Source organism: Notolepis coatsorum, assembly GCF_963971535.1.
Source record: "Notolepis coatsorum genome assembly, chromosome: 15".
Taxonomy (NCBI): domain Eukaryota; kingdom Metazoa; phylum Chordata; class Actinopteri; order Aulopiformes; family Paralepididae; genus Notolepis; species Notolepis coatsorum.
The window spans coordinates 71,168,080-71,194,852 of NC_140179.1; the positions used below are offsets into that span (position 1 = coordinate 71,168,080).

The 26,773-nt window shown below is 43.2% G+C and overlaps 1 protein-coding gene across 1 annotated transcript in view; it reads left to right on the forward strand.

The window, feature by feature from the left end:
* tmpoa (thymopoietin a) overlaps window positions 1-26,773 on the forward strand; it is a 90,451-nt gene that overhangs the window by 23,322 nt on the left and 40,356 nt on the right. The window contains exon 2 of the mRNA XM_084330055.1: window positions 24,638-24,749. Coding sequence (XP_084186181.1) covers window positions 24,638-24,749 — 112 coding nt within the window. The remainder of the gene's footprint in view (window positions 1-24,637; window positions 24,750-26,773) is intronic.

Here is a 26,773-nt window from a genome sequence, read left to right on the forward strand (position 1 = left end):
TAAATAAATAAACATCTAGACATGATTTTTGAACGTTAACAGTAGGCTACCGGGTAGCCGCTAAAACGCGAATCAGTTGACTGTATCACTTTCCGTAGCTAGCCTAGCACGCTAGTTAACTTTCTCGGCTCGTCTGCAGTCAGCCGCCAGAGGCGAAAATGTGTGACAAACGAAAAGGAGATGACGGCAGCTCATCTGCAAAAAAGGTTAGGACCTACAGCAATCGCGAAAATTACATCACCATGGGCTTCACTGAGGGACCAGACAAACGACCTGAGTGTGTGATTTGTGGAGAAAAGTTGGCAAACTCGAGCCTGAAGCCCAGCAAGCTGAAGAGACATCAGGCGTCTAAGCACCCAGAAACCGTTGGGAAGGATCCAGACTTTTTTCGGAGGAAAGAACAGTCTCTCAAGGCGAACAAGCCTGTTGATGTTAGAGTAGCGTGGAGCAGGGGTGGCAGTGATTTACAGAAGGCTACCGAAGCCTCCTTTGAGTGTTCGCTTTTAATTGCAAAAGCAAAGAAACCGCACAATATTGGCGAGCAGCTCATCAAACCAGCCTGCATCAAAATGGTTTAGAAACTGTGCGGCTCACAAGTGGCGGATAAACTAAAATCAGTACCACTCTCGAACAATGTAGTGAAAGACCGAATTGATAAGATGTCAAGTGATTGCGAGCAGCAGCTGTCAGAAAAGCTTAGAAAGGGTCCATTTGCCATACAACTTGATGAAACTACAACTGTCGCAGACGAGGCTGTGCTCATCGTTTATGTGCAGTATATCGAAAATGAGGATCTGAAGCAGGACATTCTCATGTCAGTCAACCTTACTACCACCACTCGAGGTGAGGATATTTTTACTGCAGTGGATTCTTACTTCATTCAACATAAATGCAAACCGTTCACCATTAGGGCCTGATTTGAGAGGATGAATACAGGATTTGAATATTGGCCAACATTTTGAAATACATATGGTGCAAGATGAGATTTGTTGATTGAAGGTGTAACTGAGGGGTACAATTCCCTGACTGTATTGATAAGTATGGTATCATTAAACCACTACCGCTTTATGTACTTTAACTACTGGCCATACAGTACACGATATCTAAATATGATGAACACTTTCCACAATGAAATCGGTTCCAGTCAAAGGTAATAATCAAATATTTAATGGAGCAAAAGGTACATAGAATATTTATCTTACATTTATCATTTGAATGCACTTGTAAGGCAAATGAGTACTCGTAGGCAAATCAACACTGAATGTCCAATCTCTGGTTACGCAGGAAGCAAGTATACAACCTGGCTCTTAGGGAATTATATCTATGGTACACCTAATGATATAGCGGGATATTCTGGAGGGGGTCCTCCCGGTTGTAAGCCGGTAGGGGGGGTAGGAGAGCCGTCGGTAGTAGACCGTCTGGTCAACGATATCTATGGAGACTTCAAGTACAGAAGACAATAGACTCTTGATCCGCAGATGAATACACCTTGGTTCTCTTGTAGGCTGTAGCTCCACAATGAAGAAGAAGCTAGGCGACCTCAGTCTCTCTGAGCGCTGACTCAACTTGACTCCTCTCGGGGGTAAATCCAACACTCACAGGCGTCGGCGATTATCCGCTCCACAAATCACAGTACCAAAGCAAATATATATTCCAGCCGCATAGGGCTCAGCAGTCGTCGGGTAGGTAATCCAGTGTACATGTCCCTCGGTCCTCGCCTAGATCTCCTCGGATGAAAGCGCCATGTGGTCGGCCCAACCTGGATAAGACTCTAGATAACACGAGGAAGCGTTGGAGATGCTGGTCACTTTAGAACTCTAACCGCACGATGCACCATACACGATAGACTATTATTACTTGATAGAAATACGTCGCACTCGACGGTACAGTGCCAAACTCTGACAATTCAGTTATTAATTCGCACGAGGTCTCAATGCTATTCTAAGGCCAAACAGGCCATACTTCACCGCACGTCGTATCGTGGGTGAGGCTTCACGTTCTGTTACTAAGTTGGGAAGAAGGGTAAGGGACTTCTACATTTACTTGCGCCATATTTATATGCACGGTGAACAAATAGTGCCACTCTCATTTCGGTAGCCGTATCCCTGAGCGGAGCCGGGGCTAGTACGGACATGTCTCGTCGGTACCTTTGAACTTGACGCCAGGGGCTGGTCCCCTGGCACCTGGTCCTTTGTCCAATAAGAGAATGAACTATTATGGGCTATAGTAGGCTAAAGGGATATTCCGTGTATATGTACAAGGAATATACAAGGGATATCAAACGACATACAAATACTATTCAATATATATCCATAAATAAATATATATATTCGGTTTAATCTGATCCTTCGTAACAGAAGGCACAAGTCAAAGAAGCATAGTGGGTCTAATTATGATGCATATGCCGTGTATAAGCAGTTTATTAAAATGACAAAAAAAAAGTATTTTATTGTATTTTATTAGGAGGGGGGTCCAGGAATTTCATCAGAGATGTTTGGGGGTCCCTGGAGGAAAAAAGGTTGGGAACCCCTGATCTAGTCTGTCTTCAAACTTCCACTCCTCTCGACACACACACACCCTTTCCCCAGTCCACACTGTCTCTATGGCTCTGCCTCTGATCAGGATTAGCTTGTTAGCTTATGCTAATGTAACGTTCATTTCGGGTGATGTGGGCATAAAGGAATGGCGATGATGCAAAGCGTGTTAGATGCATTTGACCCGTTGTGAGAGAAAAAAAACACCACAGACTTATTTCGGATCGCAAAATAGCCGCACTGCTGTGCAGCCCCGCTCGGCTGAGAGCAGAAGGCAGAAGCACGGTCTGGGTGACGTTCATTTCGGACTTTATGACGCGAGGATTGCAAAGCATGTTATATGCATTTGACCCGTTGCCGAATAAAACAGCAGGGATTTGTTTTGGGTCGCGACAACACTATCTACTAGCTCTGTTTCAATGTCCGCGTTCCAAACGCTGCTGAGACGAGTCCTGCAGTCACCTGCTGTGTTGTGAGCTGAGCCGAGCGGATATGAGTCACTGCTCGCAACTCGCGGGGATATTGTTCGCTAGGGATTATGGGATTTGGTGTTTGATATATGGAGTTTTACGCAGAAGGGACATTGTATTTAATCGCACAAGACTACAAGTACCAAGTGGATAGCGGGCCATCGCACCAGTGCTATTGAAGTCAAACCTTTCATCGCACAGACTGACGTCAGTGTCGCACGTGCGACATATATATCGCACTGTACTGCCCTGTAGTAGTAACGCTCATGTCATGATAAATCTGGTTAGGTCAAAACTACAGGAATATACATAAAAAAAAAAAATTATAATACAATAAATATATATATATTATCGGGTATCGGTATCGACCTTTAGGAGCAGAAAGTTATCGATATCTGGGTCAAAAAATCAATATCGTGCACCCCTAATAATAAGAATTCATTTTATTTATAAAGCATGTTTCATTGTGAAACAAAGGTATGCAGTTTCTTGTCGTCCTGATTAATGCAATGGTGTGTGTGATGATCTCATTCAAGGAGCACTACAAGCGCACACACACGCACACAGTTTGTTGTTTTTGTTCTATTAGTGATTTACACACTTTCTCAGTTGGTTAATTATAAAAGATACAAACCTGAAAACAAAAGCACTTAAATGTTAAATAAAAGGACCACAGTAATGAGGCAGGAGGAAATTCTTTTTTGCACTATAATGGTAAAATTGTTATTAAAAAATTTGCCCCTAAAGAATATTCTGTGCCCCTAAATTTCTCATTTAGGGGCAACTGTGCCCCTAGTGAAAAAGCTTAGCGTACAGCCCTGAGAAGACGATCAGCTGGATGGATATGAAAACATTGTTGGATCAAGCTGAAATTGATGTCAGATAGTCCTTACCTTTTGATCAGGGGTATTCCAAAAAGAATATTCCAATTGTCTGATAGAGATTTCAAGTATTGATGTCCATCTGGTCCCGGACATAATTTGGCACAACTTATGGATCGAGTGTGCCAGATGCGTTTAGAAGTGGTTGGATGAAGCGACTTACTCTGCTCTGTCTAAATATAGCGCCCGGAGACATTTGAGTGTAACACAGTTAGATATAAGGTTTCAAACGGTGGGCGACACTGCCATCTGGCAGGATGCGGCCGGTATTGCACTTTGGCAATCTCAAAATCCTTTCATATGGTAACACCGATGTCAGTGGATGAATAATGAATAAAAATATTGAATAAAAGAAAAAACGACCAAAACCCGAGATATCTCTGGTCTGGCGTCCAACGCATGGCGACTTAACCCGAGATATCTCGGGTCTGGCAATTAAAGAGTTAAAGTGGTGCAGGCAGGGATGTTGTCATCATCACGTGGATCTCCTACAAACACAGAACCAGCAGGTCTACTGCAGTACAACTACAAACACAGAACCAGCAGATCAGTACTGCAGTACAAACGCAGAACCAGCTGCTCAGTACTCCAGTGGAAGACCAAAGGGTGCTGGACTGGTGCTGACCCACTAGTCAACCCAGTACAGCACAGGCGATGTAGGAATGGGTGATTTTATTTATAAAAATAATTATTATAGAACACAGAAATTTGACTTTATTTTTCATCATTAATTAAGACAACAGAATAGTTTCTTAGGATTTTCAATATCTATAAATTCCACAACAGGATAACGGTAAAATAAATAATAAACATTGGTGTACTGCTGCCCAGCCCTGCTTTGTGTGATAGAAAAACTCTAGACTCAAAAGTAAATCCCTTCCTCAGGCCAAGGCTGACCTTAGTACCGCTGTGCTCTGCATCCTTGTACACATTCTTGTGTGTGTATGTACGTGCTTACTGCAGTGCTTCCACTTCTCACGTGTGCTTGCACATATGTCTGGAGCTCAAGCATGATACACATATGGAATTTGGTTTTAAGGTATTTCTGCTTTCATTGTAGAACCCCACAGGAAATGTGGGGGAGAGAAAGGGATGGGAGGATGGGCAACAAAGGTCTGGCTTGATTCAACCTCAGGATTTTTTAGACCAGCGGTTCTCAAACTACGGGTTGTGACCCAAAGTGGGGTCGCGGTTAGGTGACAGTACATTAACAAGTAAAAAAATATATAAATACTCATATATATAATTTAAGGTTCTCGCAACATATTTTGGCTAAATATGCCTCGTTTTATAAATGTATTGATAACATAGTGCTCTAATAAAATTTTCTAATAAATATGCATGATCAAGTTCAACAACGTGTGCTTTTATTTTGATATTCCTTAATTCCACATTGAAATTACGCGATACATTAAGTCATTCAGCGCCGGAGCTTAATGCGCGATATAGGTCTAGAATGCCACCGCTTTAATCAATGGGGGTACTGCGAGATTTGCGAGTGCTTAAAATATATCTTAAATTATAGCTATGGGTCTAATATACACCCGTCGATTATCAGTGAGTTGCTTCCAGTCAACATGTACAAAACGGATTGTTTTTTCATCTATACATTTCCGTTTTATACCGTTTTGAATATGAATATAGTTTAGGTGATTCTGAGTCATTCCAGGAAAAGACGCGATAATAGCCCTTTAGTGGAATACACTAAACACGTTGTAATTTTTTGCCTGATTATCGAATCTTCCTGAAATCAACGCTAGATCATCATTATTATCCTTCCTCGTGCAAGAATGAAAAAAGCCCTGGACCGCAGGGCTCCCCCAGTCGCCTCCTGCACTCAACGGCACACAGCCACACATACATACACAGAGACGGCATTGATCGGGGTAGAAATAAATAACAGATCAACGATCAAATTTATATATAGTGTTCTTACCTTGTATCTGATGTAATGCAAAAGAAATAATCCAATTATCTGATCGCCATTCCAAATACTGTTCGTGGAGGTCTGTATCACATTAACGACAATTTCACAATGACTGGCGGGCAGGGTTACTGTTCCAATGCATCGTTGTTGAGGCCTACCTCGCCTGAGTATTTAAACCCTGCCTGCACGGCTCGGATCGTCCCAGAAAAGAAACTACACCATTCCCAGTGGAGTGCAATACCCGGTGGAAGGCGTAGGCGGCGGTATTTGCCCTTTTGCGAGCTCAGACCCATTCCCAACAATAACATCAGGCTGGATGGATGAAAATGAATGGATATCGCTAATAAAAGAAATAACGATTGAAACCCGACTATACTCGTGATTGGCGCTCACGCGATGGCGAGTTAACCCGACTATCATCGTGACTGGCGCTGAATGAGTGTGGTTGAAGTGTGGTTGCCAAAGAAAATCCTAAATAAAATTGTTGTGGTATAAAAAAGTTTGAGAACCCCTGTTTTAGACTCTTGGCTATGGTTGAGCAAGAGCAATCATTTAATATTTTTGTATCATATTTAGAACTGGGTGTCAACATTTGATAATCATATAGATCAAATTGTCTTAGTATCAAAAAAAAGAAATGGGTTTTTTCTTCACAATTGCAGATAAAGATTAGGCTACACTAATATTATACTATTATAGTATATGAATCATCATTAATATAAAACATTTATCCTATTTGCATCTGCTTGGTGCTCGGCGCTCCATCAAGACATCACCATCACTTTCCTACCGACCGTGCCCTTATTGGATTATTTATGTTGATGAAATTGATAGTTATTTATTAAAGAAAGTTGATTTAATTAAAAATACTAATTTAATCACTTTATTCAAATTGAGGATTTAGTTTGAGGATATTTAAAATATATATATTTTTTATTTATTATTACGTCATAAAATATGACGACGGACAGACATTCGAAGCTTCATTCGAAAACTTAATAGAAGCTTTGAATGTACATTTTACAGCCCATACCCATAATAGGCAAAATAGGTATTGGCACTAGTTTCAAACGATCCCCAGCCCTAATCATATGAAATTATGATTATTGTTGCACACAATTCTGTCATTATATAAAAAATTGATAACAACCACCTAGGGGTGGACGGTATAAACGGTATACGGTATAAACGGTATGAATTTGCTCTACCGTATGGATTTTGACTATACCGTGTAACCGGTAGTGCAGCTCTAAAATAGCAATGACGTCATGTAACCACAGCGCGACTATTTCACTCGCATTTGCCCCTAAAAATAGATAGAATTAGTCATAGATAATAGATATGTGCGAACTGGAAAAAGTTATTTAGGAGGCTTCGCGCAGTGGGCGTGCCAGCCCCTACCGCACGCATGTAAACACAGGTCTAGTAGTCTAGTGGGACGGGACACGGGAGCTGTCGGGAGGAGCGTCTCCCTGAGCTAACGTTAGCTTAGCTACCGTTACAAAATGACCCAGTCAACTATTCACTTTTAGTTTAATACATGATGGGGCATTGTCTAACCGAACGGTATCTAGTCGGCCAGCTACCGATAGCTCCTGACATCAACAAACGCTCCACAAAGTCTAGTACTAGAGACGTGTATGCTACCTGTTAGCTCACGTTAACGCAAGTTAGTTCACCGTTCAAAACGAAATGTCCCATTGAACTAAATAATTCACTGAGGCGTTGTATTAACGTTATATATGCAGTAGCTACAGATAGCTCCTGACATCAATGTCTTATAACACTGATTCGATGCGTATTCGAGCTGAGGGCTTGCTAACGTTATACCAATACAATAGGTCCAGGTGCAGCGCCGGAGAATCCTGGCCGTAGCTCTGCTCGAGGCTACTCGAGTATAGGTCCAGGTGCAGCTCCGGAGAATCCTGGCCGTAGCTGGAGGCTACTAGAGTACACACAGACAGTGGAGCTTGTTGCGTGGTGGCGATGTCTCGCAGATAATACAAGTACAAGTCTAATTATATAATATATATATTTTATAAAAAAAATTAAAAAAAAATATATACAAATTTTTTTTTAATCAAAAACGATGATACCGTGATATATACCGTTACCGTCTATGCTTCAAATTATACCGTGATATACATTTTAGACCATACCGTCCACCCCTACAACCACCACATAAAGATTATGTCACACTTTGCATTATTTATCTTGTGATTTTGCATGCATAACGGATATCTTGCTATAATCTAGATTATTATCGTGATATTAATTTCTTTCACGTCACCCAGCCCTCACTGAGCCACCAGGACTCCCTTGTACGGACTTTTCTGCTGAAATCCATCCAAACTAAACTAACAGCGTCCCATATGGAGAGCGCCCAGCAACTAAAGGCCTCTACATGCTACAGCAACTTCAACACAACATCGGCGCGATTTCAACGCGCTTGTTGCAGAGAGTCTTGTAGACTGTTGCGAGGGCGTTGCGTACCTGTCTCCAAAATCTAATCTAAAGACCCGTTGCGTTGGTATTGCGTAGCAGTGATTGGTTGGTAGTGAATGGGGGCGGGGCTGTCTGTCACTTCTAGTGTTCCTAGCTCGAGACCAAAAGAAAACTTTCTGACAGGAGCTCGAGACCAAAAGAAAACTTTCTGACAGGAGCTCGATAGCTAGTGGATTGTAATTAAGAGTTTAAAATGAATCAAATGCAGGAACGTATTGCAGAGGAGGTCCGAAAGTACCAACATTTATATAATAGCGGGTCTAAAGACTACAAGGATAGCAATATGACGATGAATTCGTGGAAGGAGATTGGGGAAACAATGAGTATGGACTGGGTTGATGTGGCGAAAGAGTGGAAGAAAATCTGCGACAAGTTTGTCAGAATTAAAAGGTTGCTAACAAAGAAAAGTGGAGCTGCAGGTGGTGAATGTCAGATGCTGACATTTTATATCATGCTGTCCTGGCTAGAGGTGTTTATTAAACACCGGGAGACGGAGACCAATTATCCCGAGGTACGTTATACAACTTTTACCAACGTATTTTTTGATTACCAACATTAGCTAGCGCGAGCGCGCATGCTAACTAAATAGCTTTGTTTGTCTGGACTATCATGCTAGCTACTGTCTATCTGTATGTCATGTATGTCATATATGTCCTGATGAATTGAAAATGGGGGACCCTGATGTAAACAAGACGAAAGTCTTTCTCTGGTCTGCATCCCCTTAACAATTGTGTGTATTGAGCTGTACTGTATTGTACCCATTCTGCAATCTGTTAATAAAGTTTTCTATCAATCAATCGAAGGACAGCTGGGTTCAGCACTTGACAGCTGTAACATAATTTTTTACAATGAACCTCGTCTGACCTCGTGTGGCGGCATAAATTACTACAATAATAAATAAATGATAATAAATCTAATTACATTACATCAACAACGTATTTTGCCATGACTCTTTCTTTCTGGTGTAGTTATAGTAATGTACTGTATACATTCTTGTCATTACAGGAAGACCAGCCATCACCAGAGGCAGACGTGTCAGACACAGACACAGACGTGGTGTCATCAGGCCCAGACGCACCAGAGAGAGAAGACCCTCGTCCGGGCTCATCGGCTACCAACCCAGAAGAGCTGGGCAGCCTACCCCTGACCTCCACCCCAAAGAGGAAGAGAAGCAGGAAGGGCAATCCTGAGGATGACCTGTTCGCCAAACGTCTCCAACAAATTACACAAGACCGGGGGGAAAGGGAGCAGCTGCTTGCAGACCTGCAGACAAGCGCAAAAGACCAAGTTGGCCAATTTTTAAACTCGATTGGTGGTTTAATGCGCATGCTGCCACCAAGAGAATGTGTTCTGCTACAAGCCAAGATGCACCAAATGGTGTACGAGTCCTACCAATTACACACTTAGCTCCCACACACACACACACACACACACACACACACACACACACACACACACACACACACACACACACCACACTTGTAAATAGTGTACATAGTTCTTTAGTTATTTAATTTTAAGTTGTTCATTCGTTTTTACATGCTACAAGCAAAGATACACCCTGTCCAATTACATAGCTCCAACACACACACACACCACACACACACACACCACACTTGTAAATAGTGTACATAGTTCTTTAGTTATTTAATTTTAAGTTGTTCATTCGTTTTTACATGCTACAAGCAAAGATACACCCTGTCCAATTACATAGCTCCAACACACACACACACACACACACACACACCACACTTGTAAATAGTGTACATAGTTCTTTAGTTATTTAATTTTAAGTTGTTCATTCATGTTTTTACCTCCTGTTAGTTGATGTTCCAATAAATTCAATCAATCAACCATTGTAATGATCCGTTATTTTTGAATAACTTGAGGTTTTAACATGATATAAATGATAGTGTGTCTGTGTGTGCATACATATATATATATAAGTCTGATATTAGCTTGTATAAGTCTGCTAAGCAAGTATATATATATGAAATAAATTGGTTATGTAAAACAAATGCAAACCGAAATCAACACAGAGGGGTTTCAAAGGAAACAAAGGAAACTGAAAATGAGTTGATCTGAACTTTTATTCCAAATCATGAAGGCGGCTACTTTTCACTCGTAGTCAAACTGTGATCTGATTTGGTTTGCCGACCAAGACTTTGTTTTTTTCTATGCTGAATGAGCTGTTTTCTGAAAATGGTCAGCACATCTCTATAAAAACATGTACTATAAACACAAGGTAAACACATGTAATGTAAACACATGTGCTGTAAACTATTATAAACACATGTACTGTGAACACACAAAAAAGGAGCAGCCAGAACATACGTCACCCATGAGAGGTCTATTGAAACATGCCAAAGACCTGAAGACATGGCTGATGAAATGTTTATGGACCACTTTAAACCCAGCATTAAATAATACTGTACTGTACATGCTGGTTTGTTAAACAATGGGTCTCTGGACCCATAATCGGGTCACAGGCGTTCTCCTGCAGGTCCCAAAAGGACAGCAGTAGTATGTTTGTGATCATATGTCTTCAGCCTGTGTCCTGTGATGAGAGTTTTAATATAGTCCATAAGGAAGAACAGAATAACTCTTTGAGAGCAGTTTTTGAAGGAGGGTAGTGATTCACATTCCTTTACGGCTGTGGGTAGGGCCTTCCACATTATTGTGGCATAATTGCAGATCAAAGTCGACTATACAAAAAAAATACTCCTAATACTAATGTTCAAATACACTTCTACACAAATGACAATGAAATAGTGTTCAGTGCAATAGGCCTCTTCTGACTGTCTCGTCCTGCCATGGCACAAGTCCCTGTGGGGACTGGAAAAATGCCATGAGATCATTCCTCACGGCAAAGGCTGCATGCGTGGCTCTGGCACCACCAGCAGACAGGCGTCCTGTCGCGAGCAGGTTTCGGTCGCCTGCCACCTGTCTTCTCCACTCCCCTGGTTGAGGCTCACCAGCCGATTGGGAGTCGGTGAAGTTGGGTGGTATGTACCTGATTGATTGAAAACTTTATTAACAGATTGCAGAATGGGTACAATATAGTACGGCTCAATGCACACAATTGTTTATGGGATATCATTTTCAATTCATAATGGCATTTCAACAGTTTCAAAAACAGTTTCAATTAATTACATACAAATATACAGTACTGAGAGAGATAAAAAAATATATATATTCAAAGGGGAATAAACTGTACATTGGACACCCTTGCCCCCTTCCTTTTCGTCATAGTCCTCGACTATGCGCTCAGGAAGGCCATCAATGGACGGGAGCAGGAACTTGGTCTCACAATAACCCCAAGGAGATCGAGACGACACCCCGCCATAGTCCTAACAGACCTTGACTACGCGGACGACATCAGCCTGCTCTCTGACCAGGTGGAGCAGGCACAGGAACTCCTGTGCAGAGTGGAGACGGAGTGCGCCAAGGTTGGCCTTAGGCTAAATGCCAAGAAAACCGAGGTCATAATGTATAACATCCTCCCGGATCATCCACCTCTAAGGACAACAGGAGGCTCTGCTCTAAAGGAAGTCAGTGATTTCAAGTACCTGGGCTCGTGGGTCAACTCGTCCGAGCAAGACCTTAAAGTGAGGAAGGCACTTGCGTGGAGGGCTCTGAACGGCATGACCAGTGTGTGGAAATCCAACCTCCCCCGTCAAATCAAGCTCAACTTCTTTCATGCAACAGTTGAGTCTGTCCTTTTGTATGGCAGTGAATGCTGGACCTTGAAGCCCACCCTGCAGAAGTCCTTGGATGGGTGCTACACCAGAATGATGTGTGTGGTGCTCAACATCAACAGGGATGAGCATGTCACTAATGCAAACTTGTATGGGGGGGTGCTAAAGGTGAGCGATAAAGTGGCAGTCAGGAGAATGAGGCTGGCAAGTCACTGCCAGAGACACCATGAGATGCCAACCAGCAAACTTGTACTGTGGGAACCAACACACGGGCATCGATCACGAGCAGGGAACAAAATAAGTACCAGCCAACCGCCAATGGCTGGTAAAAAATCTGCCTGGCTGGTAGTTTTTAAAATCTACCAGCCAAATGGCTGAAGTCAAAAAGTTAAGTTTGTTCCCTGAGAGCAGAGCTACACAGCAGTGCGCCTATTTTGCGAGCCGAAATAAGTCTGTGGTTTTTTCTTCTCACAACGGGTCAAATGCATCTAACATGCATTGCATCGTCGCCATTCCTTTATGCCCACATCGCCCGAAATGAACGTTATGTTAGCGTAAGCTAACAAGCTAATCCTGATCAGCGGCAGAGCCATAGAGAACAGCAGACAGTGTGGACTGGGGAAAGGGAAATGGGGGGGGGGGGGGGGCACTCTCCCTTTCTCTGTGTGTGTGCGTGCGTTTGGAAAGACGATGAAGTCACTAGTCAGGACTCAGGAGAGGAGTATATTGTAGTAAACTGAGGATTACTGAGGATGCACAGATAATGTTGATATTCAAATATAAAAAGGTTTCGAGAGGAGTGGAAGTTTGAAGACAGACTAGACTACAATATGATGCGGGGGTGGTGAGTTGAAACAGTGTGTGTGTCCCCGACCCCACTTCTATGTTTCAATAAATTATTTGCATTTAAAACTATTAACGCTGACTCATTCCTTCAGTCCACTCAAAATGATGCTAATATTCCTTATGTTGTTTATGATATTAATTGAAAATAGCATATGAGAGTATTATATAGTAATAATAACACATGGCGATATACTAAAAAGCTATTTTTAATTTTTGGCTGGTAAAAAATCTGCCTGGCTGGTAGTTTTTAAAATCTACCAGCCAAATGGCTGGTAAGTCAAAAAGTTAATTTTGTTCCCTGATCACGAGGACGTCCCACGTTAACCTACGTGGACGTACTCAGGAGAGATGTGGGAATAGAAAGCACCGGCGAGCTAGCCAGATGCATGGAGGATCGGGATGACTGGAAGCACCGATGGAGGGCCCGTCCGAGGACGACCTAGATAGATTGGAGGGGTTGGGTGGGTGGGGGGGTTTGGACATTTACCTGGCGTTGGATTCATTGGCAGCATCTGTGTATGCCAGGAAGTTGTGGAGAGCAATGCACGCTTTTACGTCATGCACAGCCTTGTCCGGTCTGAATTCCAGCGGTTGCCCTAGGATCCTCCACCTGATTGATTGAAGGTGGGTCCCTCATTTCAGGATGGGTCCCTCATTTCAATTCATCATAACATTTATGACATACAGATAAACCGTACTGTTGCATCCAGACATTTATAACATACAAGATATACAAATATACAGTACTTTTTAAAAGACAGAGGGGGGGGGGGATTCACATTATTTTACGGCCTTACCTGGCAGCCAAAATCCCAAAGCTATTCTCAATGACACGCCTGGCCCGCGAATGACGGTAATTGTAGACAGTCCTACCGCGGGCGAGGTTGGTACCTGCGTGTTGTACAAATGCAGGTCATTATCATCCTCTGTATGAAAAGTGCTATACAAATAAAGTTATTATTAGATATAATGTTTTATACAAATACTGGTATAAATTAACAATCTATATCTTTCAATCGATGTCGATGTAATGTACCCGACCTTTTTAAAGAACTGCTTCAATTGCAAGTCCTTTCCCATCAAAACAAGACTTCAATCTGTTTCAAAGCCATTCCCCCCCCCCCCCCCCCTTTTTTCCGCTTCAACTGAGCAGATCGAAGTAAAATTTAGTATTTTGGACAGTATTATGATAACAATGTTTTTCAGGGCATTCAATAACAAAAAAAGTATATATTTACAGTTCACATGGGCTTTATATCTGAACATGTTTGTTCTCGTGAATAAAATGTGATCATCATGAAAGAGTATCAAGTTGCCAAGATGTTTATTATGTAAAGTACTTTATTATTATTATTATATTATTAGCTCACCTGGAAAGGGACGCATGAGGTTAATGTGCAGGGGGAATGCAGCATCGCTGACAATTACATGCGGGACAGTGACTCCAGTTCCCGGTAGGTTGGCAGGAGGGGGCAGATTCAGCTTCCCCTGGGTTGATTGATAGATTGAAAACTTTATTAACAGATTGCAGAATGGGTACAATACAGTACGGCTCAATGCACACAATTGTTAAGGGGATGCAGACCAGAGAAAGACTTTCATCTTGTTCACATCAGGGTCCCCCATTTTTTATTCATAACATTTATGACATACAGATAAACTACTGTTTCATCCAGACATTTATGACATACCTGGAGCAAGTTACCTCCAAACCGGCTGTCCTGGAAGACTCCTCCATCGCTTTCCGGCCATATGCCCCCACGTCTACCATGGTGAAACGGTAGTGGGCGTCGCAAACCGCCATCAACACAATTGAGTGCTGCTGCTTGTAATTGAAGTAATCACTTCCGGAATTTGGGGGAGCCTTGAATGAATGAAAACTTTATTTAACAGATTGCAGAATGGGTACAGTACAGCTCAATACACACAATTGGCATTTATGACATACACAACATACATGACATCATGACATTTATGGCATAGGGACAGGTATAGTACTGACCTTGATTACGACGTGTTTCCCATCCACACTGCCGATGCAATTGGGAAACTCCCAGAGCCTCCAAAAATCTTCAGCAATTACAGACAATTGTGCAGCTGCTGGGGCACACACAAAATCGGCCTTCAGTGCCAACCACAGTGCCTGGCACACCTCGGATACAATGCTGGACACTGTGGTGTCCCCCAGCTTAAAGCTTGCAGCCACGGACTGCTGGGTTCCCCCGGAGGCTAGGAGTCGCAGAGTGACTGCCAGCCGTTGACCAACGTCGATGGGGGCATTGGTGGTTCGCTGGTGTTTAATAAATGGACGCAGGCGATGTACTAGGTGGTCGAATCGGTCCTTGGACATCCGAAAATATTGGAAATGCTTCTCCGGGTCAATGGCTCTCATTTGCTTTATCAGCAAATTAAATTCGCCCTCCTCTAGCCTACTGACGTTGAGCGGTCTCACGCTCCATCGTCGGCGTCTTCGACACTCTCTCTCCTGGCAATTAAAATAAGCAGCTCTTCCTCCTCGTCGTCAATAGCCTGTTGCTGTAACAGATGTATTTGCATCTGCACATTAAAGTCCATGTTGAAATGTTACCTAACGTCCCGTGAAATGTTACCTAAACTATAAAAACGAATCTAAAATAATGAACTAACTAAGTTAACTAACAAACAAACTTAACTTAACTAAAGTAGATATAACTATATTACACTATATACAAGAACACAAGCGAAAACAAACATAAACAGGGCTATTATTATACTAACGATGTATGGTTGAGAAGGGAAATCCGTTTGTAATTGCTAGAGTGCGCACCTTCGGCTGCCCAAAGTATTCAGGCGGGCTGGGCGCGCGCGAGCCGCACATCCGGGGTACATTTTGTTGCATCATAGGCTGCGCGTTGAAGCGCAGAAGCATAAAGGTAGAATGTCTGCAACACCGTTGCTTTGTCGATGTTGTGTTGCAGTTGCTTTGAAGTTTCTGTAGCATGCAGAGGCCTTAAGGCCATGTCCACACGTATCTGGATCTTTTGCAAAATATTTTCAGGCTCTGTTTAAAAAAATATCCTCGTCCACACGGCAGCGAAAAAGAAAAAAACTCCATCCAGACGCAAATACATAAACGCATATAAATTGCTCCAACAAGCATGTCGGGCCAGTAGGTGGCGATAAGCGATATCTCAAATACCATAACTAGGGATGGGTATCTCACGTGAATCGATACTCTGTAGTACCGACGTGTTTCGGGAAGTACCTTTTTTAAAAGTACAGAATTCGGTACCCATCCCTAACCATAGCGGTACCGAGCTGACAGGACGATTGAGCAACGATGTGTTTCTCTATAGGTCATTCAAACTGTATCCTTTTATATATGACTGTGACGGCACCACACATGTGAACAGTAACAATGCAATTGTTGTAATTATTATACCTAATGTAGTGAGTCTTCTTGAAGCGGATTCAGCTTTTTTTTGCTCCGATTTGACATCACTTTAAAACCCATTGTGCGCTGTAGAATTGTCAAAGAGTAGTGCTTTTGCTAGGGGTGCACCGATGTATCGGTCGGGTATCGGTATTGGCCGATAAGCTCGAATGTGCCGATGGCAGTAGCCGATAAATTCAGTCGCGTCCTGCCAACGGCGCCGCCCCCAGTCCCCCACACACACAAGCTACTGTTAAAGTTACTACTAAATATTCAACATTCTCTTTTGAGACTCCGCTTCAGACTCTTATCATTTGGCACTAAAAGCTAAACATTGTCACCGATATGGCTGTCCGCAACATGTCATTAATTGTGTACGCGAGGTGGTCGCTCAGTGACGACGCTAACATGAGCTAGGTTAGCTAGCATGAGCTACCGGGAGATAGAAGACTAACGTAGTGAAAATGTGATTTACGTTGGAATACTCCTTTGCCAACTTGCTGTACTTTGCTTGCAGGTCTGCAGCCATTATTGCTGGATTATGAATAGCCCCAACTTTAGCCAACGTAACGTTATGGCTAAACCTTTAACGTTAGTTAACGCTAGCTTTCGGTTAGCTGTTCAATGCTATTAATAACACAACCAAGCGAACCCATCACAGCTCCCCGTCAACACCCCTCTCTCGGGAAGATGGCATTTAAGAAAGTATCTGCTGTTAAAATGACATTTGTTTTGTGGCATTAACGTTATATAGTTAGTGTTACACGTTCAATAACATCAGCATATTATTTACCCGAAGATAGCAAGCAAGCAAGGCATTACTCCGTTCTGTAAGATCCTGATCAAACTGGCCAGTATCACGTCTTCGTCTGTTTGGCTCTCCATCCAATTCCTCTGCGTTGTGTACTTTTAATGGTCCTGACGTCTCTGATACTGGCAGATAAGATCCTTATCTCCCCCGTTAGTGCAATCCATAAACCATCCTAATTCTCCACCTCCGTAAGAATTCGACACTTCGACACCGTGAGATACCTTATGAGGAAAAGCGTTGTTTTATTGCTATAAACAGAACCTCATAATCAGATGTTGTCAGATGTTATATAATTGAAGAGTCTATTCTAATGATCTTTCGGTGTGTTCGTCTATCTAATGATCTTTCAGTCCAGTCTATTGTCCCTCTGTCTCTCAGTCCAACAGTGGTCAGGCCTGTTCGTTAGCCAAGACCATCCTCGTGGTAGCCGAAGCTACTGATGATGTGGCATTCTCCCCCCCCCCCCCCCCCCCCCCTCCCCTCTGTGATAAGAGGAGAGAGAGAGTCTCTCCTGGTTTCTTCCCTCTTAGTCTCAGCCAGATTTTAGTCTGCCCTACCCGGAAACACCGTTCGATTTATAGATCTTCGTCGTCGCAACGACGGCCCCGCCTTCTGGTTGTCATGCGACGTGTTGTCATGACAACTGCGTTAATAACCTTTACACACATTTCACGTTTCATTAAAGAGGTCACCCCTCTCCCTCGCTCTGGGCCTACAGTACACTCGCTCTTATCTGTGTTCTTCCAAGGAATGCAAAACAAAACATCCTCGCTGGCAGTGTATTCAATCCACTGGTCACCGTTCTATCACCGTCTTCCATGCACATTTCGATCTACCATTTTAGCTGTGGTCCCCCCAATCTATACATCACATACATTGAAAAAGCACCCCAAATCCTTCATTCCCCCCTTTGATTCTTAATCAACCTTCAGAATCAATAGACACCTTGGTTTTTCAATTAATTATACCCAAAAATAGACTCATAACAATGAGGGCCCCGCCGTCTGCTGTTTTGCCTTGTTGTTTTCCATTACCCGCATCACACCCAAACCAGAAAGGATAAACAACGGTCATGGAGGAGAGAGAGAGAGAGACAGAGAAAAACACAGATTGCAACTTTCCAGACGACACACCTAAACCCTTCGGCCCCCCTATTAGGTACCCCACATCCAAATCAGAGCGCTCCCTTCCCTCTCTTACAGTACACCTCCCATCTTGGGCCGGTCCCGTCTTCTAGGGCAAGGGCCCCTTTCAGTGACGGCTCCTTTCCTGAGCTGGTCCCCCCTCCAGGGCGCGGTCCCCTAGGCAAAAATGTCCCCCCTGGTCTGCTATTGCTCAGTGTCTCTGGCTGTCCTCTCCACATCTGCTCCTCCACCGCCGCCGTCTCCTCTCTCTCGTCGTGGACGATCTGTGTACCAGGCTGCAGTGCCCCGCCCCTGCGGCTTCCTCCTCCTCCAGTCTGTCTCCTGGTCATCTCCATCGCTGTCGGTGTCATTCCCCCCTTGAAAGCAGAAACACAACACCGGCAGTCGTCTGTACATTCGACTTCCCTTGTTTTGCTATTAGTCTACCACCTTCTCCACACCTATTATCTATCTTACAGGGCGGTTCCCTGTTTGTTGTCTTCCGGCGTGACACTTTCCGATACCCACTCCGCGCAACTCTTCATCCCAGTTTGACCCCCAGCGCGCGCCGCGCGCCAGTTCTTCTGGTGACGTGTCTTCTGAAGACCCTGCCTATATTAGGTGTGAGAAGGCCCCACTGGAATTCAAACTCCCTCTTTAATTCCATAATTAACCCATTCAAATAACTGCACCATCTTTCTGTGCAATTCTTATTTAATCCATTGTATAATTAAACTCTATCTAATATTATTATTATAATAATAATCCACTCTCTGTGCTCATTAGATTGACTATTGAATCACTCCGCCACTAGATGGTAGTACAGGCCTATATCTAAATATTCCCCTATGGGTAATGAAAACTCCCCAGCACTACCCCCTCTCCGCCACTAGGTGGCGACCTACTCCTCCTCTATGGTGGTTTAGTTGACGTGTCACTTCCTGGTTCTTTATCTGTTAACTCCTCGTGGTCCCTTTTGCGGCCATCTTGTCTCGCTCATAATGGCTACTCTCTCAAACAAACAAACGCTGCCCTTCCTTCCAAGGCCTAAAAACACTGCTGTTTTCCTCCATATCAGGGGACGCTTCTCCCGGACTAAACTCTTGCTTATCGGACATAATACACAGTTTAAGGTAAACACCCGCTACGACAAATTCCGGCCGTCTTGAGACCACAGCGACCAGTTTAAGGTGGGCCGTCTCAGGCGACAGTCTTGTCATAACAATCCCGCCATAACAGATTTCAGTCTGGTTCAGCATTCCCCCCCCCCCCCCTTTCTCCTCCTGCATTTACACTCCCAACACCAGAAACCGTGCAGCCTGCCCCGTTTGTTTTTCATTCTATCCTGTTTTCACCCTCGATTTTCAAAACACCATGGCTCTCTGTTCATATTATTACAGCTGGCTTCTCTGTCGCTCCTTATTTACGGATGCACTATCTATTTGTTTTTATTTGGCTTAAAAGATCAAAACAACCGTGTGCACAGTGAACTCACATTTTTGATCGGAGCGCTGTTTCCCCTACAGCGCTGGTTCGCCTCCTGACCGCTCGACTCGCCGCTCTCTCCCAGGGCTGGCCGGCCTTGTTCGATCATGATTCTCCCACACACGATGACTGTTGTCCACTGTCGTCCCATTATTGAAAAAGTCTTTTTCCGTTGTTCTTATCTCTCGGCAACCAGTCTTTTTCCGTTGTTCTTATCTCTCTGCAACCAACTGCTCCCGTTGTTTTAATCTCTTGCAAATCCGGCTGTCATCGGCACCAACTGTAAGATCCTGATCAAACTGGCCAGTATCACGTCTTCGTCTGTTTGGCTCTCCATCCAATTCCTCTGCGTTGTGTACTTTTAATGGTCCTGACGTCTCCGATACTGGTAGATAAGATCCTTATCTCCCCCGTTAGTGCAATCCATAAACCATCCTAATTCTCCACCTCCGTAAGAATTCGACACTTCGACACCGTGAGATACCTTATGAGGAAAAGCGTTGTTTTATTGCTATAAACAGAAACTCATAATCAGATGTTGTCAGATGTTATCAAATTGTATCATCCTTGAAGAGCATTCTAATGATCTTTCGGTGTGTTCGTCTATCTAATGATCTTTCAGTCCAGTCTATTGTCCCTCTGTCTCTCAGTCCAACAATGGTCAGGCCTGTTCGTTAGCCAAGACCATCCTCGTGGTAGCCGAAGCTACTGATGATGTGGCATTCTCCCCCCCCCCCCCCTCTGTGATAAGAGGAGAGAGAGAGTCTCTCCTGGTTTCTTCCCTCTTAGTCTCAGCCAGATTTTAGTCTGCCCTACCCGGAAACACTGTTCGATTTATAGATCTTCGTCGTCGCAACGACGGCCCCGCCTTCTGGTTGTCATGCGACGTGTTGTCATGACAACTGCGTTAATAACCTTTACACACATTTCACGTTTCATTAAAGAGGTCACCCCTCTCCCTCGCTCTGGGCCTACAGTACACTCGCTCTTATCTGTGTTCTTCCAAGGAATGCAAAACAAAACACCCTCGCTGGCAGTGTATTCAATCCACTGGTCACCGTTCTATCACCGTCTTCCATGCACATTTCGATCTACCATTTTAGCTGTGGTCCCCCCAATCTATACATCACATACATTGAAAAAGCACCCCAAATCCTTCAGTTCATAGCTCAGTTCAATTCCGTTGCTCATTCCGTACCCAACTACCCATTCTGCAATCTGTTAATAAAGTTTTCAACCAGACAAATGTATAGAAAGGCTTTGTTTTATTATAACATTTGTTGCAGTAAAATCATTGTCTCGTTATGCCCGGAAGTAGAAAATGAATAAACGCTTGCCGATTGGTGGTAAGAACAGCAGGAGGTGGGTGCTAGCGGTGTGGCGTAATTGGCCGAATCGACTGTCAATCAAAATGGTTCTATTGCATTGGTTGAAACCTCTGGTTGAGAGAATAGTACCCATCTGCAGGCCGCCAGACGATACTGGGAGAGGGATAGTGATACATGGCATGGTGGAATTAATACCATAAACATATTTCTTGATGTTTCCTTTTTTTAAGTAAGTAAAGAGGCATACAAATACAAACATACACATACAAATATACAGTAGTTTCATTAAAAAAAATATTAAAATAAAAAAAAAATATTAAAAAAAAATTACAAATACTTATTTTTTGCCACAAGTATCGGTATCGGCCGATTGTGTTAGTTGAACAATCGTATCGGTGGCCAATTTTCATATCGGTGCATCCCTAGCTTTTGCCCCTTTTCATTTGCAACTTCATCTTTCAATATCTTATTTAACATTACTGTATGATATAAGTGTGTATTAAAAGATCTTTGCAACAGTTTCTGATAAGGACTCGCCTTATTTTGTTTTGGAATCGCGATATTGTGGTCTCAACATTGATATTGTATCTCGAGAAATAAGCGGACAACGAAAAAAACGTCACTCGCCACTTAAAGAAATCAGAAGCGTGTATTTAACAACCTCAAACTTTCGAAACACGGTTTATATTAACTTAATAAATACTTATGTCAACGAAAATGTCCAGTAGGCCTAACTAAATAACAGATACAGCCCTATTACACGCAAGCAGCAGGAGTACTTGTTGTATATATACACGTATTATACGGTACTGTTACATCCAGACATTTATGATATACAAATATACAGTACTGCTTAACACTTTGGATGCCAGCGACGTGTTTTGTCGTTAGTTCATGCCGCCAGTTGAGTGCCGGCAACGCTATATAGCGTTTGTTTGTCGTATTTTTTTTTATTGGCGATTTGAATTCATATTTCATCAATCGAGCCTCACGCTAGTGTTGCAGAGTCTCTCTGAGCTCAATTGGGAAGATACCGCCCCCTATCGTCTCTCCCTGTGTAACTGCAGTTTCCTCATTTTACTTTTCCGTCAAGCCAACTGAAGAGACCAAGTGATCGCCGGCCCTCAGAACAGCATGGATTATGTATTTCCAGCACCAAACGCTGAATCAATAAACGCGATCGATATTTGGAATGGCGATCAGGAATTGGAATAATCTTTTTGGATAACATCTGATCTGAGGTAAGCAGGGAACAAAATTAACTTTTTGACTTACCAGCCATTTGGCTGGTAGATTTACAAAACTACCAGCCAGGCATATTTTTTACCAGCCAAAAATGTATTTTCAATTAATATCATAAACAACATAAGGAATATTAGCATAATTTTGAGTGGACTGAAGGAATGAGTCAACGTTAATAGTTTTAAATGCAAATAATTGATTGAAACATAGAAGTGGGGTCGGGACACACACACACTGTTTCAACTCACCACCCCCGCATCATATTGTAGTCTAGTCTGTCTTCAAACTTCCACTCCTCTCGAAACTTTTTTATATTTGAATATCAACATTATCTGTCCATCCTCAGTAATCCTCAGTTTACTATAATATACTCCTGTCCTGAGTCCTGACTAGTGACTTCATCGTCTTTCCAAACACACGCACACACACCGAGAAAGGGAGAGTGCCCCCCCCATTTCCCTTTCCCCAGTCCACAGTGCACGTCTGCTGTTCTCTATGGCTCTGCCCTCTGATCAGGATTAGCTTGTTAGTTTACGCTAATGTAACGTTAATTTCGGGCGATGTGGGTGTTAAAGTTAGAGGTTCTATGTAGGATTGCAAGTAACTGTCTAACTGCATATATAACTGTTTCCACTAGAGGGTGCTCTAGGCGGATGTCTCCTCCCCCTCTACCTTTTTTCCACCTGCCTCTCGGAGAGAGGAGAACTCTAGTACTGCTGCTGTTTAACATGTGAATGAATAAACCACGCCAAAGGCTAAAGATAGAAACCATGCCTCTTGACCACATTATTGTTGCCCCATAGCCAGATTCTGTCAACAGTGGGCGCATAAAGGAATGGCGACGATGCAAAGCATGTAGATGCATTTGACCCGTTGTGAGAGAAAAAAACACCAGACTTATTTCGGGTCACAAAATAGGCGTACTGCTGTGTAGCCCTGCTCCTCTGCTTGACCGCCCTGCGCCTCACAGACATTAGCGCGGACTGGGTGGATATGACTCGTCGAGTTGCCACAGGGTTTTTCAAAATAAGAGTATCGATATGAACCGAACGTTGTTAGCTGCCGGAGCCATAGATATTATAGCTGGAGCTGCGCTTGGGGCGGAAATGAGACCCGGCACAGGATTTTCAAAATAAGAGTATCGATATGAACTATTTTGTTACACGCCAGGTGGCGGGTAGACCTCTCATTGTTACTCGCCAAACCTTAAATCTGCCCGCCATTGGCGGTTGGCGGGTACTTATTTTGTTCCCTGGAGGTAAGGAATCTATTTTACCAGTCTTGGGGTAATCTGAGCTTTTTTCACAGATATATCAATGTGTCCCATATGTGTGTGTGTGTGCTCGCTGATCAGGAAATGAGAGAATATACTTTTCAGATCGCTTCTATAGCGTGCATAAGTACACATATACTATCGATAATCTAGTGTTTATTTGAAAACTATTCATAAATAGGCAGAAAAATGACAGTTTTTGTGTATGCCAGAATAGTCCAGTAAATGAAAGCGGTATTCATTGACTGATCCAGCTTTGACTCCTGCCAGGTAATGTAGAGTAGGAAAAGTCTGATGGGCCCACCACTGTTCACTAAAGAGGTATTTACACATTGTCTGAATGAACGTATTAATAAAAAGCGCTCCGATTGGGCGGGCCAGTGTCTGGGCTGTCTTCGCCGTCTTCGCCACTAGTGCAGAAAGACACGGTTCTTCATGTTATGCAGTCTGTCATGCACCTGCTGATACAAGTTGCTGCATATTTTATCTCTATAAAAAAATTCTGTATGCCCACTACTGCTTGATAAGAAACCTGTTAGGCAGGTTCAAATGGGGAGTGACAAGAATTCGCATACTCTTATGTTCTTCCTGTGCCCCAGGACAGTTCAGTCAGAGCTTTTGAACACGCACCCCTCTCCTAAAGCTGGAAATCATCAGAAACCCGCCCCCTCTTACACTCTAATGAGGTTTTAATTCTGGTTCTAAGCATTTTATGTTTTTCGTAGTGTCTAAAAGTATTAGGGCTCTCCTTAAACAATGGTATGGTGGAGGCACAGTGTCACTGTGTTTTCTTATTTTTTTTGCAATAAAAGCTTAATGGGGCCAGCTTATAAACGGACGCATCATTGTCTAATACGTGATTGCTCAGTCCTCCGTTCCCCTGTGTGTCTGCATGTGTTTTCGTGTTCAATGTTGAACTATTGTGCAACCGTATACACTGTACTTAAATAACTTATTTGGAACTTACCCTTGTGTTTGCTATTTTATTGAAATAATGTTACAGGACATTACATAAAATGGCTTTCTTTATTGAAAATGCTAGGGTTCTTCTACCTCCTTATTATTCCCACCAAGCTGACGTGGCCTGTTGTCCCTCCACAGAAAGCCATGAGGAAGACGGTTCGGACGGAGGACCTGGATGTGACCGAGCTGACCGATGAAAACCTGAAGGATGAGCTGCTGAAGTATGGATTTGATGCCGGGCCCATTGTGGGTGAGTCCATGTGACTGAGGGTTTAGGGCCCATTGTGGGTGAGTCCATGTGACTGATGGTTTAGGGCCCATTGTGGGTGAGTCCATGTGACTGATGGTTTAGGGCCCATTGTGGGTGAGTCCATGTGACTGAGGGTTTAGGGCCCATTGTGGGTGAGTCCATGTGACTGAGGGTTTAGGGCCCATTGTGGGTGAGTCCATGTGACTGAGGGTTTAGGGCTGTCGATTAGGCCTTTCCCCCCGACTAAGGATTTGTATAGTCGACTTTGATTGGCTGAAATTTGCCGATAGTTGACTGGTAGTCGACTACCCCCCTGAATGCAATTTTTTTTTAAATATTATTATGTATTTTTTTCGTCATTCCATTTGGGCTGTGGGCGGTGCTTAACACTTTAACTGCCGAAAACTCCTTAACTCGTCATTCCCCGCCATGCTCAAGTTGCCGAGGACGCCGTAACTCGTCTTTGATATCAATATTTCAAAAATCTGTGATCGAAATCATATTTCCCCTCCGCAGCCTTGACACACAGTGCTGATCTCCTCTCAACCCTCTAGCGGTTCAAGAGCGCCATCTGGTGGCCGATCGGCAGATCGAAACCGGATGTCAACCTTTGAACCGGCAGGACTCACTCCATATGGGGTCCGGGCACTCGCAAATGTTAGAGAGACTCTGTCTTCACACAGTGAACATCGATCGGTGGAAATAACTCGAAAAAACAACATGATTTGGACGTATATACTATTATACAACCTGGAAATAGATCGGGCATTTCAACATCCCATAATTGAAAACTGTCTACTCCACGCTGATCGCCCAACGGCCCGAGGAGACTGGGGTGAGTTTTAGCGTGTAGTATTACCGTGTTCGATATAAACTGCTATGATGAACATATGACCCACATTAGATTAATGGTATAACGTTGCCCACGGAATTATAAACGCCCCCTCGCCCATCCGGTCAACATCAGATGACGTGTAGTAAATTCTAGAAATACGTCCAGTTGAAATTTTTGATCTCGCACAGATTCCTACCAAACTGTATTTGATCATCAATATAATGCATTTGGGGCTATAAATCACGTTCTGGAGAAAGCTGCAGAAAGAGATGAAAACATACTTATACTTTAGACCATATTTTAGTATGAATATGTGAATGAAAAAGTTTAACGTTGCTACACCATGAACAATACATATAGGACATTGAATGGGCCCTAATAATGGCAATCTAGCAATAGAATTTAAAAAGTTATAGCCCTGCAAAGAAGGGGAACTTCTCCATGTTAAATAGAGCTGGCAAGGGATGGTATATCATGAATTTAACCATGGCAATCAAAGTGTTAATGTCTGAAGTCTGCGAAAGCATGCAATTGGTCCACTGATGGATACATCTTGATATTTTGTCTAGTGTGTGAAATCCTTTCAGTGCCTCTGTGCCCGTTTTCTTAGGCAGTTAGCCTCGCTGGTATGCGCACCATTTGCGTTAGTCACGCTTCTAGGCCTCTTTACTTTTGGAAAGAATGATTTAAAATATATATATATATTTTTTTGCATTCGACTTAAGAGGTTGGCAGTCGACTACGGCTCCTTTCGATCGATTAGTCGACTATTCGACTAATCGAGGTCAGCACCTACAGTCAATTGAACCCCTGAGACGAAGAACCATATACGTTAGGGATGTGCAGCATAACGGTTATTTTGAGAGCCGGTTATCCGGATAAACCCGTTAGCCGTTTTTTTTAATTTTTAACATAACATGGTTCTAAGTTGTCTGCCATGCTCACAATCTGGCTGTTCCACATTCTAATTATCTCTCTCGCTTTCTCTGACACACAGACGAGAGTCATGTCTTTATGTCTGTGTCTCTCCCTCTGTGTCTTTCCCTCTGTGTGTCTCTCTCTCCGTCTGTCTCTCTCCTTGGAGCAAGGGCTTCTCATTCTTCTCATTTTTCCTCAGCTGTTTCTTGGCACTGGCAGCAAGCAGGAAATGGTCTAGACATTGCTCATTTGCTTATTAATATCATGTGTT